Source organism: Paramormyrops kingsleyae, chromosome 3 (genome assembly GCF_048594095.1).
Source record: "Paramormyrops kingsleyae isolate MSU_618 chromosome 3, PKINGS_0.4, whole genome shotgun sequence".
Lineage (NCBI taxonomy): Eukaryota > Metazoa > Chordata > Actinopteri > Osteoglossiformes > Mormyridae > Paramormyrops > Paramormyrops kingsleyae.
Window position 1 is genome coordinate 31,432,400 of NC_132799.1, and position 12,643 is coordinate 31,445,042.

Consider the following 12,643-nt stretch of genomic DNA (forward strand, 5'->3'; position numbering starts at 1 on the left):
TATATATGGAATCGTGCCAGCGTGGGACTGCATGTGTTGAATCATTAAAAGACGGTGCACTACGCCTGAAGACACAGCCAACTCCTCCACCGGACAGGGATGCACGCATCTGACATGGGGAACGGGGCAAAGGCAGACGGCGGGCAAGAGAGCCGGTCGGACGACGGCGCTGTGTATCTGAGAAGGAGGATTGACCTGCCGACCAGCACCTCACTCGTCCTCGGCACAGTGGTGGGCAGCGGCATCTTCATCGCGCCTAAGGGGGTGCTGGAGAACAGCGGCAGTGTGGGGGTCTCCCTGCTGGTCTGGGCCCTGTGTGGAGTGCTCTCCCTGGCCGGTAAGAGCACACGTGTATCTGTCATGGATTTGCATTACATTTACATTTTACATATTTAGCAGATGCCTGTGTCTAAAGCAGGGGTGGCCAATCTTATCCGCAAAGGGCCGGTGTGTATGCGGGTTTTCGCTGCAACTCCCTAATTAGATCACTGATTAGAGGACTGATTGGCTGAAGAGTCCTCACACCTGGGTTTGAACGGCTGACCTAAAGGTTATCCCAACAACCAGCATACACACTGGCCCTTTGCGGATAAGATTGGCCACCCCTGGTCTAAAGTGACGTACAAGTGAGGCAATACACGATATACAAATATAATACAAATACACAATACAAATAGTGCTATCAACTAAGTATAAGTGCGACTGGGCTGAGCTCAGGTACAAGTGAAAGCAATATTGGACCAGGAACTACACAACAACTTCTAACAAAGCAAGAACATAAGACTATACAATGACCAGAATTGCAACATAACATTCAGGGAACGTAAAGACACGTGATGGTAGTAGAGGAATGCATGGAACCAGGGTTGTGCACTATTCAGAAATGAATTGAGAAATAGTCCTTAAATTCTAATTCAGTTTATGAATTTGAATTTACTGAATATGAATTGTGGTTGAAAACAGGATGCAGAGTTGCAATTCAAATTTGAATTTAAGGATTTAGAATTAAAATGGATTTGAATTCACATAACTTCATATCCATAGTGTAGGTGCAGGTGTGAAAATGCTAATTAATATTTCAATTAGGGCTTTACTGTGGATTATATTAATAATCGAGAGTTTACCGATTACTTTGATGATTAATCGAGTAATCGTCAGTATATTTATATTTTGTATACAGGGGACCCTTCGCAGGGAGCACACATATTCAATCAACTTAGCAGTGGTCACTGCTCTAAGACTACAAGAGAAGATTCGCCTCCTCTAAAATGTCACGAAAAATTTAGTCAAATATGTACTGTTGCATTTACACTGCCATTACAAAAAGCGTGCTAGGACGTGTTCAACTTCATGGCTAGTTAGTTCACAATCAGCAATTATCTCTACCAGGTCGTCTAATGTGATTTATGTTCTCACACATTACATTCCTAAAGCAGCATGATCCAAGAAAACCCACTGAAGTGCAGCTTCACTGGACTTAAAGGCACTTGTGTTTTCAGTGTATTAAAGCTAGACGTTTATTGGACAAATGCTTCAACACATCATTTCCAAAGCTCAGCATCTCTGGGAGTAAATGGATCGATAGTATTGTTTGCAGGACATCACGTATAGTATGTCTTTGTACCCATTGAAACATAATCCATGTCTATTAAAACATTCTGATGTATGGTTTCCTATGCTAACACCCAGCTACATAAATTACAGAACGCCAAATTTGTGATACATATCTCTTTCTTCAGTCATCAATCATACGTTTCTGTATAGATATGAAAGGGGAACGTTTACCTTACGGCTAGATTATATGGTTACCTTGCTAAAACAGACACAAAGCAAGTCTGGACCTCAATACTAGTTCAGGCACATGCAGCTGACTACCTGAATGACTTTCAGCCATCTCACATGTTTCTTTACCCAAATATGAGAGGGAAACATTATTTCCTGAAAGGGTATTTAGTTCCTCCCGCTAAAACAGACATGCAGCAACTCTGGAACCCAATACTGATATCACTAGTTTATATACATGCAATCATGGATCTGAATAACTTTCAGTCACCCCTCATAATTCCATGGACATGTAGGTTGGGGGAACAGATTTTCCCAGTACCCTGGAAAATCCATCCCCTCCGATTAAATCAGAAGACATTGTTTCTCATGGGGAAAATCCATTCCACCCCACCTTACTGGCTGTGGAAGTAAGAGAGATGACTGAAAATTATACATATGTACCTGTACATAAAGTATATGTACCTGTAGCAGAGTTAACACAAACGTATTTTAGAGAAACTGTCTTCTGGGCAGCGTGTGGCTCAGTGGGCTAAGCCGTGTGCCTGTAATCATAAGGTCACCGGTTCAAGCCCAGCCTCAGTACGTCTGCGGGTCCTTGAGCAAGACCCTCAATCCCCAGCTCCCTGGGCGCCGCTACAGGTGGCTGTCCTTCGCGGACAGCTTGCTCTACGAAGAGCAAGTTGAGGGAGGCGTAAAAAAAATTTCCCCACAGGGATCAATAAAGTATCAATTATTATTATTCTTGTGCTATTATATTTTGTAAGAAATAAAACTATATGTTTTATTGTGACTGTTGTGTACAAGATATTTTTCATTGCTCTGTCGTCCGTTGAGGGATAAGCAAATTCGTCAGAATCCCGTCCATTCGTCATACACAACTTTAATTACAAGATATGGTTTTAATTGTCTTATTATTGTTGCTGTTGATGCCTGTTTGCGTGTCATGTATAAACTGAACTTTATCATATGTACAGGAAAAGCAACAGTTTACATATCATTTACATTATAATCTACAGATGACTTAAAGTATAGGAAAGGATGTATGTAGGTTATATGCAAATACTATGCCATTTTATGTAAGAGACTTGAACATCTGCAGATCTTGGTGTCTGCGGGGGTTCTGGAACCAATCCCAGCAGATATGGAAGGCCAACTGTGACACACACACACACTCACACTCACACGCAGACACACATATTGACATAGGGGGAACACCACACAACAATTACGCAATTAGGCACCAAAATGGCCAGTAGTGCTTCAATCAGTAACTAGCTCTGCACAATGTGAGATGTTAATGTTGACACTACCTGTTAAGTACATGCGATTGTCACATCGCAAGGACCACCACTGATAGTCAGCTGGTTTAAGACAAAATACACTTAAACAAAACTTTGCAATTTTAATGATGGTTCCTTTTCAAGATTATTTACTCTATGTAAAAAAAAAGTATATCACTGTTGCATTTGCATGACCTTTGCATGTGCTCTCTAAGCCAATCATAATGTACGTCAGCAAGCCGGCTCCTGAAGAAGGGACTGTCTGCAAATTGCAAGACAGGGGTGGAACGTGTAGGGGCATAACTTGTAGCAGGCGGCGTGTCACACTGTGATAAAATATAGCATGTCTCTTTAAAGCCTTACCCTTCTGTAGACATGTTGATAACAAGGCTAACTCAACTCAGCTGTAATGATTCATTAGCCTGTCTAACCTACATTTATTTTCTGTTCAATTTCATTTATTGGATAAATCTACCAGTTAACGCCTAATATGACCATGTTTCGCTTAATGATGGGGAAAACTTTTGAGAAATGCACTGTCAGGCAATTCTGTTGTTGTACGAACATCATAGAGAGTACTTATACAAACTTAGATGGTTTAACCTACTGCACACCTAGGTTAAAATAAACCTTTTTATAAGACTTCACTCTAAAATAACAAAAAAAGTACAATATAGTAAATGCATAAACCAGTAATATAGTCATTAATATATAGTAGCCTACTGTACATAATTGTATGTGCTATACTTTGATACATCTGTGTTTAAATGAGAATCACCACAAGCACGTGTGTAATGCATTGCAGCACAAGATGAGGAGGCCATAGGAAAATTTCAGCACCATTATAATGTTATGGAAACATCGTTGTATATGCGATCCATCGTTGATCATTATGCGATGCATGACTGTACATTTATCAGTGGGTTTGTCACCAGATGATGTTGAACTTCCGCATTTCGTTTGATATAGACTTCAAATTACATAGAAGGTGTGGCCTTTAACGTGATGTTACTCTGAAGTGGGCGTGTCTTGTAGCAGGCGTTGATTGTACTGGGCGTATCTTATAGACTTGTGGGCTGCATATGGATACTATTGGGGCTCCTAGTATGTGTCCACACCGCTAATGGTTGCACCACTATTTTGCATTTATTTTTCCCTCACTCACCTGTGTGTATACCATGTCTTTACCTGATCCTTGCATATCTTCATTTTTCTCGTTAATACCCACTGTGAGTATGGCCTTGCCCTGGAGGGCAGGGCTCTGCAAACCCTCCTCGACATTTGCTTGGAAGCCCGATTCAAACTACAGACCTGAAAGTGGCTCTAAAGCAACAATTCAGTGGTGACAGAGATGAGACAAGCACCCGCCACCTGTTTGGCAGTCAGCGGCACCACAAGGGAGAGAAGTTGAGAGTGTTAGCCGCCAAGATCAATGCCCTTGAGGGACGAAACTGTAACACATCTGGCTGTGAAAACTTGAATGCTGGGTACCTTTCTCCAGACGACAAAAGAGTTTGTGTGAGAGTTAAACAGTTTGTGTGAGGGGTGCGTGGGTCATCCACAATGCTGGTCGCTTTGCGGATGCACTTTGTAGTGGGAAGAGAGACTTCAATGATCTTCTCAGCTGTCATCACTGTCTGAGGACCTTGCGATGTTTCGCTGTGTGGTGCAATTCCCAAATTCACGGCATCTGGTTGGAATGTGTGGCGATGATGTTGGAGATAGTAACATCATAGGTGCACTTGCTGATGTACTGTAGCTGGTCGGTGATGCTGTGTGATCCTCCTAGTCGGTGCAGTCGCCATGGGTCGCAGCCTCCCTGAACACGTCCCAGTCGGTGCTGAAGAGCCGAAATGGCCTCTGCTGGCCAGGTTTCCACCTGCTTCAGAACTAGTTTGGAGCTCCTGGCAAGTGTTCCGTATGCTGGAATTAAAATGACAGTTATGTGGTGTGAGTAGCCGAGGTGGGGGCAGGACTTCGGCCGAAATGCGGAACTGGTTTGTGTAAACAAGATCTAGCGCGTTCGCCCCTCTCATCGCAAAGTCCACGTTGATGGAATTTAGGAAGCACTAACCTATGATTCGCATGGTTGAAATCTCCAGTGATAATAAACATTCCATCCTGCAGGACCAGTCCATTACCACTGAAGCCACCTCTCACACATCTGCACTGACACTCGTGCTTTCAGACTCTTATGCTCATGCAAGACATCTTATGGCAAATCTATATTATTCCAACATATTCTTAAAATGAGATACATCAAAAGCATTGGGGCACTTTGCACTCTTACATACTTGTAAATGTGTGTGCAGACTTGTCTCGAATTGAGAATCTCACACCAGCCAGCTGACCACAGTTGCCAACCCTGTAACGATCACAAACTCTGCTAACAATGAGCAGTAACTAGCACCGAGTTCCTGCACCATTCCGTGCTGATGTACACACATCAAACGAGCCTTACTGTACGTAATTGAGAAGACAGATTTTAATGGATGCTTTTTAAAAAATAGTTCTCATGTTTAATCGAGTAATCAGCTCTTCACTCACTTTTATACAAGCTCAGATATACATCTACCATCTAGAAAGTAAATCTATCATATCTGTCTTTTGCGATTGCATTGAATATTTTTACTGAACTTAATTAAATTCTTCTTCCTGTCGTTCAAATTCCAATTCAGTGTGGTGTGTCCAGTTCACCTACCTGCATGGAACAGGCATGCCTGTCTCTGCTTCATAGCAAAAGAAGGACAAAGGAATTTTAGAATAAATGACATTTGTATTCCAATTTCATAATACTGAATTAAACAGAAATGGTGAGAAATGTTGGAGAAGGTGTTTGTAATGCCTATATTTGTATTACTTTAAAATAAATTTTTGATTTGTTTATTTGAATATAAACATAATATAAAACAGTCAAAATGGTTAGCAATCTAATGTAACATTAAAACACACTGCTTGGTTAAACAATATCTCCTTCATCAAGTGAACTATTTAACCTGAGGTACAAAGACTGTAAATTTTTATCTAGAGTTGTTAAGATGAGTTCAGTTTATACTTAAAATGGATACAGTGATTTCTGTTGTATAAACCAACTTATCTTAGCCAGTTTGTGATTTTGTATGGTTAACGGGATTTTGTTCAAATTCTGTCACGAGTTTTTGTTATCTGTTATCTCTCCAACTGCCTGTCCATGTCTCCAGGTGCCTTGTGCTACGCAGAGCTGGGAACCACCTTTAAGAAGTCTGGAGGGCAATACATATATCTGCAGGAAACCTTAGGCCCTCTGCCTGCTTTCCTCTACCTCTGGGTTGAATTCATCGTGATCAGGTCCGGAGATGTCAGGATTAACAGGATTAATTTAAACCTGGTTTATATGTTTGGATGCTTAGTGCATAAACTTTATCTTTGAGTTGAAATTTATTGAAAAGATCACATTAGGATATCAATAGGTTGGAGATAGGGCCGGGGTGTGATGTTGTGATCAGGTGACCATGAACATTCCTGGTAGTGGTGGAAGAAAGGCTTTTTGCAATTTTACATTGGCATACAGGAACCGGGCAACGTTCAACCCGTACTGTTAAGAGACACTAGTTACAGCACAGTTCCAGCTCACTGGAACCAGCATTGCTAAGAATGACAGTGATGTAGAACCAAAGAGATGCTTATTTACGGTTCACACTGAGCACATCAATATTTACTATGTGCTAATTTCCACTAGCATGTCTGTGAGAATAGACATGTTATGTTAGCTTTGAATGTTAGCAGAAATAGCATTAGCTTGCATAGCATTAGCTTTGCATTACGAGTCTATTCCATTCAGCCTTTCTCTAGTACTTTATCAAGTAGTAGGTTGGAAAGTTTCAGATTCTGACTGATCAGGAATGCATCAATACATCACTATGTGCGATACTGCTAATAATGAATGATATATGGAATATGCCCTTTTTTCCTTCATACAATCCCGGCATTGGTACCGGCACCGGTATCTCCATGCACTTCAGCCAATTAGATGATGGTGACACAACCAGCTGGGTTTGTCAATCTCTTTTTGCCCTGTTAGTCAGTGCGGGTATGGCTCACTTACCGCTTGGCTAATTTACAATGGAAACCAGGGGCGTTGCTAGAGATTTTTGGCCCCCATATTGTGCCCCCCAGTCCAGACCAATCCAGTTATTTTCCGAATTTTCTAGGCCCCCTGTCACTAAGGGGCCCTTGGATTCGTCCTAACTTTCCCCCGTCTTACGGCGCCCCAGATGGAAACTGTCTGTTTGCGGTACAGCTTGGATGCAGCTCGGTTCTTGGTGGCAGTGGAAAAGCACCACTTGAAACCCAAGGCTAGGAGAAATTAGTGTGCTGTCCATAAGTTCAAAATGGTCAGTCTTGGGGGGGCTTGGTGTGTTGATCTGCGGGTTAGTACAGCATGCCTAAGTCTGAAAGGGCGTTGGTTCAAGTCCTATGGCCAACTGAGTAGTCAGATAAATAGCTGACTTTGCTCTCCAACCCAAAGTTTTGGGGTCAGCCATGTGTGTTTCATAGGAGAGCAAGATAGAATATGTGAAGATTGACATTTTGTTGTGCTTCCTACCTGTACAATGACAGTAAAGGTGTATTGTCTCAGACCAGCCGCAGCCTCCGTGGTGTCCCTGGCGTTTGGTCGATACGTGATAGAGCCCTTCTTTGCCCCCTGTGCCACCCCCGAGATGGTGGTTAAGCTGGTCAGTCTTCTGGCCGTGTGTGAGTACAGCTTTGCACTCTGTGCCAACTCTGTCAGCCTTCTCTGTGACTGTTTTGTAGGTTGTTTGCATGTTGTGGTACATGTGTGTTATGTACATCATGGTGTTTCCTTCTACTCTCCAGCCTTTGTGGTGGCAGTTAACTGCTGGAGTGTGAAACTGGCCTCCAACATGCAGGTCACACTCACCTTCATCAAAGTGTTCGCCCTCATCCTCATCATTGTCCCTGGCATCATGGCGCTGGCCAGAGGTACACTCATGCCAGTGGGCGCATGGAGGGCAGTGCATTCTACCATGGGCCTGTTATGACTGTCTTGGTAAAATAGGAATTTATCTTCAGTGGTTCATCTCTCTGCAGGAGAAGTTAAGAACTTCGACAATGCCTTTGACTCTGAGACCTTAACACTGACCAAACTCCCACTGGCATTCTTCGCTGGACTCTACGCCTATGGTGGATGGTAGGTCTCATAACATCGGATTTGTTTTGACCAAGGAACCTTTCCATTTGAAGAAACTGATTTCACTTTTCCTTGCAGGTTTTATTTGAACTGTGTCACAGAAGAGGTCATCAATCCCAACAGGTACCAAAAGAAGCCTAATTCTAAAATGAAGCATTTCGGGAAGAATCAGATGCACTTTGTGACTAACGCAACCACATGAATGGTGTGTTGTTGTGTGTAAGATTCCTGCTATCATAACTAGCATGGTTTTGTCCGGTTCTTCTTTTTCTGTCTTGTCAGAAACATCCCACTGTCGATCGTTATCTCCATGGTAACAGTAACTGTGTGCTATGTGCTGGTTAATGTGTCATACTACACGGTGATGACCTCTGCTGAGCTACTGGCATCGGATGCCGTAGCTATGGTCAGTACTGCTGTACTTAAAACATCATTTATTTTTGCTACAATGACACACTTAGTCACTGTGAACCTCATTTGCAGGGATGGTCCAACCCCAACCCTAGTCAAAATTTGCACCCACTAAGTTCACTAATGCCTTGGGGTGGCCCAGCCCAATTCACTATGCACAATAGGTAATTAAATCATGCATTTGTCTTATTCATAGTTTCAGTTTTATTGAAAAGCAATGCATCATATAGACCTTTATGTTTATATTTACAATATAGAAATATACCACTGAATATGAGAGATCACCAGGGCACATTTTGACGTATATGAAGGGTTTTAGGGTCACATGACGATGTACGATATGCTGTTAGGGATCTGGTCAGTGATACTTTGTTTCCTTTTTCAGATGTTTGCCCACCGCACTCTGCAGAGCATCGCATCCATCATCCCCATGCTGGTGGCCATATCCTGCCTGGGGTCCCTCAATGGGAGTTTCTTTGCAGTATCCAGGTAGATATTTTCCCTGCCAGGACCTGCACTGAGTCACAGGTCTTCTCTCCCATTGGGAGCAGCCTGATGACCTTCCTCTGTGTCTCAGGATGCTGTTTGTGGGAGCCAGGGAAGGCCACTTCCCGGCTCTGCTCTCTATGATTCACATCCGCAGAGAGACACCCCTGCCAGCGGTACTGATGCTGGTAAGCAGTGCTCCCTCATCTTAGTACACTAATGCGGAATCCCATTTTCATTCTCACCATGTGCTCTTCAGATTTACAGAAGCACACCCCCAGCTCTGAAGTACAGTTGGCTGGTCAGTATCTGAAGAGCACATGGTGAGAATGAAAATGGACACACACAGGTTTAACGGCCCTGAAATCCCCTGTTTTCCCCTTTTGATTCCCTGTGCCCACAGTACCCTCTGGTGGTGGTGATGTTGATTAGAGGGAACCTCTTCCAGCTGGTCAACTATGCCTCCTTCTCCCGCTGGCTCTTCATTGCCATGACAACCCTGGGATTGCTCATACACCGTTACAGGTTTCCCCTCCACTCCAGACCCTTCAAGGTCACTGGACTACTCGACTTCACTATTTTTGTTAGTTACTCTTAGTAATTTTGATATGGCTGCATAGGGTTTGCCTTGATTAATAAGCTTCACCAAGGAAAAAATGGTTTGATTCTTATAAAATGTAATTAGAAATAACAGCAACCAGGAAACCTGAAACACATTTTTAATGCAACCTGATGATTGTTTAATTATCTGTTTTTCTCTTTTTCTACCTTCCCAGGTGCCGGTAGCCATTACTATCAGCTTCACAGCAGTATGTTTTTTCATTGTGGGCCTGTCCCTGTACTCAGACCCCTGGAACACTGGGAGCAGCTGTGCAGTCACACTGTCAGGCGTGCCAGTGTACTACCTCACTGTGCACCAGCAGCGCCTACCTGTCCGCTGGAGAAATGCTTTCCGTGAGTGACGCAAAGGCCAAACAGTCATGAGAGCTGCTATCATGAGGCACTTTCTCACTGCAGGAACAAGAACCATTTTCAGTAACCAGGAACTTCTGTCAGGTTCCCACCATAGGAACTGGTTGTAGTTCCTTCGAGGTAGTTCCTGAACCTTTTTTTTAGTCCCTATTACAGAGTAGGTACTTTTCACTCTACCAGGAACCATGGGGTGGGGCTCATAAAGATAAACTTTGCTGATTGTTGACCACAAGTAATGGTGCTGACTTGAAAGTATTGCAAAAGTACAGGAAAAAGAGTAGCAGTAGAGCTAAAATTCAACAGATTAAATTATTTTTATATCCCAATTACATTAGATTCACTAATGAATACCTTCTTTCTATATTTCATCTGAAAATTTGGTTGGTAACCGATATTCTTCAGTCTAATATCGCCAATGCCAGCGCTTATTAGTGGAATAATGTTACATCATTTTTATTCTGAGGAAAAATAAAGATTGATCTGCTGGCCAGATTTAATTATAAATTATAAATATGTTTAAAGAAATATATAAAGAAATGAAATGCTCTGGCCTGTTTTGAACTAATACAGGACATGATTTGTCTCATATTTTTGGACCGTGTTATCGATCCCTCCAATAAGTAACAAAACAACTTTCTGGGTCTCCCATGATTATTTAGCATAACGGTCACAGTTCCTGTTGTGCAGTGGGAAAGCGACACATGAAAAAGGCCAGGAACTATTAAAGTTCTCAGTTAAGATGGCCCAGGAACTCAGAACTATGGACTAAGTTCCTGAACTTCGGTGGTATAGCACCTATAATTCTGCATCTATTTTCATAATATTACTGTGTGGTTTGATCATGTTTTTAGCTGTTGACCACAACCTATCCATGTTTTTCCAGAATCATGCACCAAGCATCTTCAGATCCTATTGGAGGTGATCCAACAGGAGGTCAAAACATACTGAAGCCCTCAGAGATACTCATCACATCCACTTTCCTGTGGAAACCTTTAGCTCAATGATAAAAGTGACATAAAAACTGTCGATATAGTACATGACTTTAATAGGTGACAGAATATAATATAAAATCTGTAATAGGCACTAGAAATGCAATGGTACACGGTATATTGTTGAACCATTCAGTACGCCCCCTATGGTTCAATCCGCACATGTGAACCGTGATATTGCGATATGCCTGTCATGTTCCTATAATTTCCAAAACTTGCTTATTGCCCTGTAGACTACATGCACGTTGTACATTCAGCTCCACAGCACATGCGACATCTCATCCTCTCTGCTAATTCCAACCTCCTGTTGCTCAGCGACTGGTCCATGATGCAATCTTGATGATGCTGTTTGAAATTACCCTGTAAATTCCAAATTCACCCTAACTGTTGCTGCATGCGTTCACACAAAATCAGCTTACAAATGTTTTAAGAAGCTATTTTTATTATTATAAAAAAATTGTTTACATTTAGCTTAACAGTATAAGAACTGCTTTATTAGATTATCAATGTATATTCGGCTCAATAGAGGTTTGTTTTATTGATTATAACCATATATTTAGCTCAATAAGAATTGTTTACACATCAACACGTTATATTGATTATAACCATATATCCACCTAGAACCACCTTGTTCTCATACTGTAGACTGAAACTAGGCCTTGTCAGTCATGCTGCCAATATTCTGAGAGGAAAGCGATTTGTTATATGGAAAAATAAAGGGTTCATTGTTTAATTAAGGTGATGTGTTTTTATTTTTTTCGAAAGATACTGAAACTGTACCGTTACCGTGGCCCAAAAACCATGATACATACAGAACTGTGAACCATCTGTACAATTGCATCAATAATGCAGTGGGGCTTCATGGCCCTGGGGGGTGGGGGGTGGGGGGTGGTGGTGATTGGGATTCAATGCAATCAATGTGAATCATTTATCCCCTTGTCCGGAACATGGGTGTCAGGAGTTGAACTACACTAAAATACAGAACGAATACCATACAGAACGAATAGAGCCCTTTGTGAAAGTTTTCACATCAGTCATCCGGAAAAGTTTGACTGCGCAGACTGTAAAAACAGGCAGGAGCACGAAAAAAAATCTTGGTTTTGTAGCTTCTGGACCTGAAATGCCCAACAATGGTGCTGCAATCACAGCTATTCCTACCACAATGTATAAATAAATTAGGAATGGGCCTTTAACAACAACAAAGACAAAACTTTATGGTCCTAGTAACAAACTGCTAATAGTGCCCAGACACACAATTGTCAGCGGGACAGTAAGCATGCTCAGTCACCCAACCTGTTTCTGTAGTAGACTCATTTATCAAGCCACTGCGGAACCTGCCAGCTATTGAGGCATTGCAACTCATGGAGCATATGGATGTTGTGGAAGAGTCAGACATGTTATTCAAGCAAGAATTCCCAGATGTGTTCTCTGGGCCAGGAAGGCTGGAAAGGGACTACAGAATCCGCATCAGGGAAGATGGAAGACTGCAATCACAAGAGCATGCAGTGTACCAACGGATAGAGGAGCCT

The 12,643-nt window shown here is 42.2% G+C and overlaps 1 protein-coding gene across 1 annotated transcript; it reads left to right on the forward strand.

Annotated features, from left to right (window-relative positions):
- On the forward strand, positions 1–11,851 carry LOC140588249 (cystine/glutamate transporter-like). Its single transcript, XM_072710149.1, has 12 exons — positions 1–337; positions 6,266–6,392; positions 7,684–7,799; positions 7,923–8,048; positions 8,157–8,256; positions 8,335–8,379; positions 8,539–8,662; positions 9,053–9,156; positions 9,245–9,341; positions 9,557–9,706; positions 9,930–10,107; positions 11,009–11,851. Exons 1-12 carry the CDS (start codon positions 100–102, stop codon positions 11,071–11,073), a joined length of 1,470 nt encoding a protein of 489 aa, XP_072566250.1. The 5' UTR covers positions 1–99; the 3' UTR covers positions 11,074–11,851.
- Positions 11,852–12,643: the final 792 nt, after the last annotated feature.

Excerpts from the sequence above, each read along its gene's own strand:
- LOC140588249 (XM_072710149.1), top strand. The coding sequence starts at position 100 with ATGCACGCATCTGACATGGGGAACGGGGCAAAGGCAGACGGCGGGCAA. Across the intron at positions 338-6,265 it reads TGGAGTGCTCTCCCTGGCCG|GTGCCTTGTGCTACGCAGAG; the intron begins GTAAGAGCACAC and ends CCATGTCTCCAG. Across the intron at positions 9,157-9,244 it reads AGTTTCTTTGCAGTATCCAG|GATGCTGTTTGTGGGAGCCA; the intron begins GTAGATATTTTC and ends TCTGTGTCTCAG.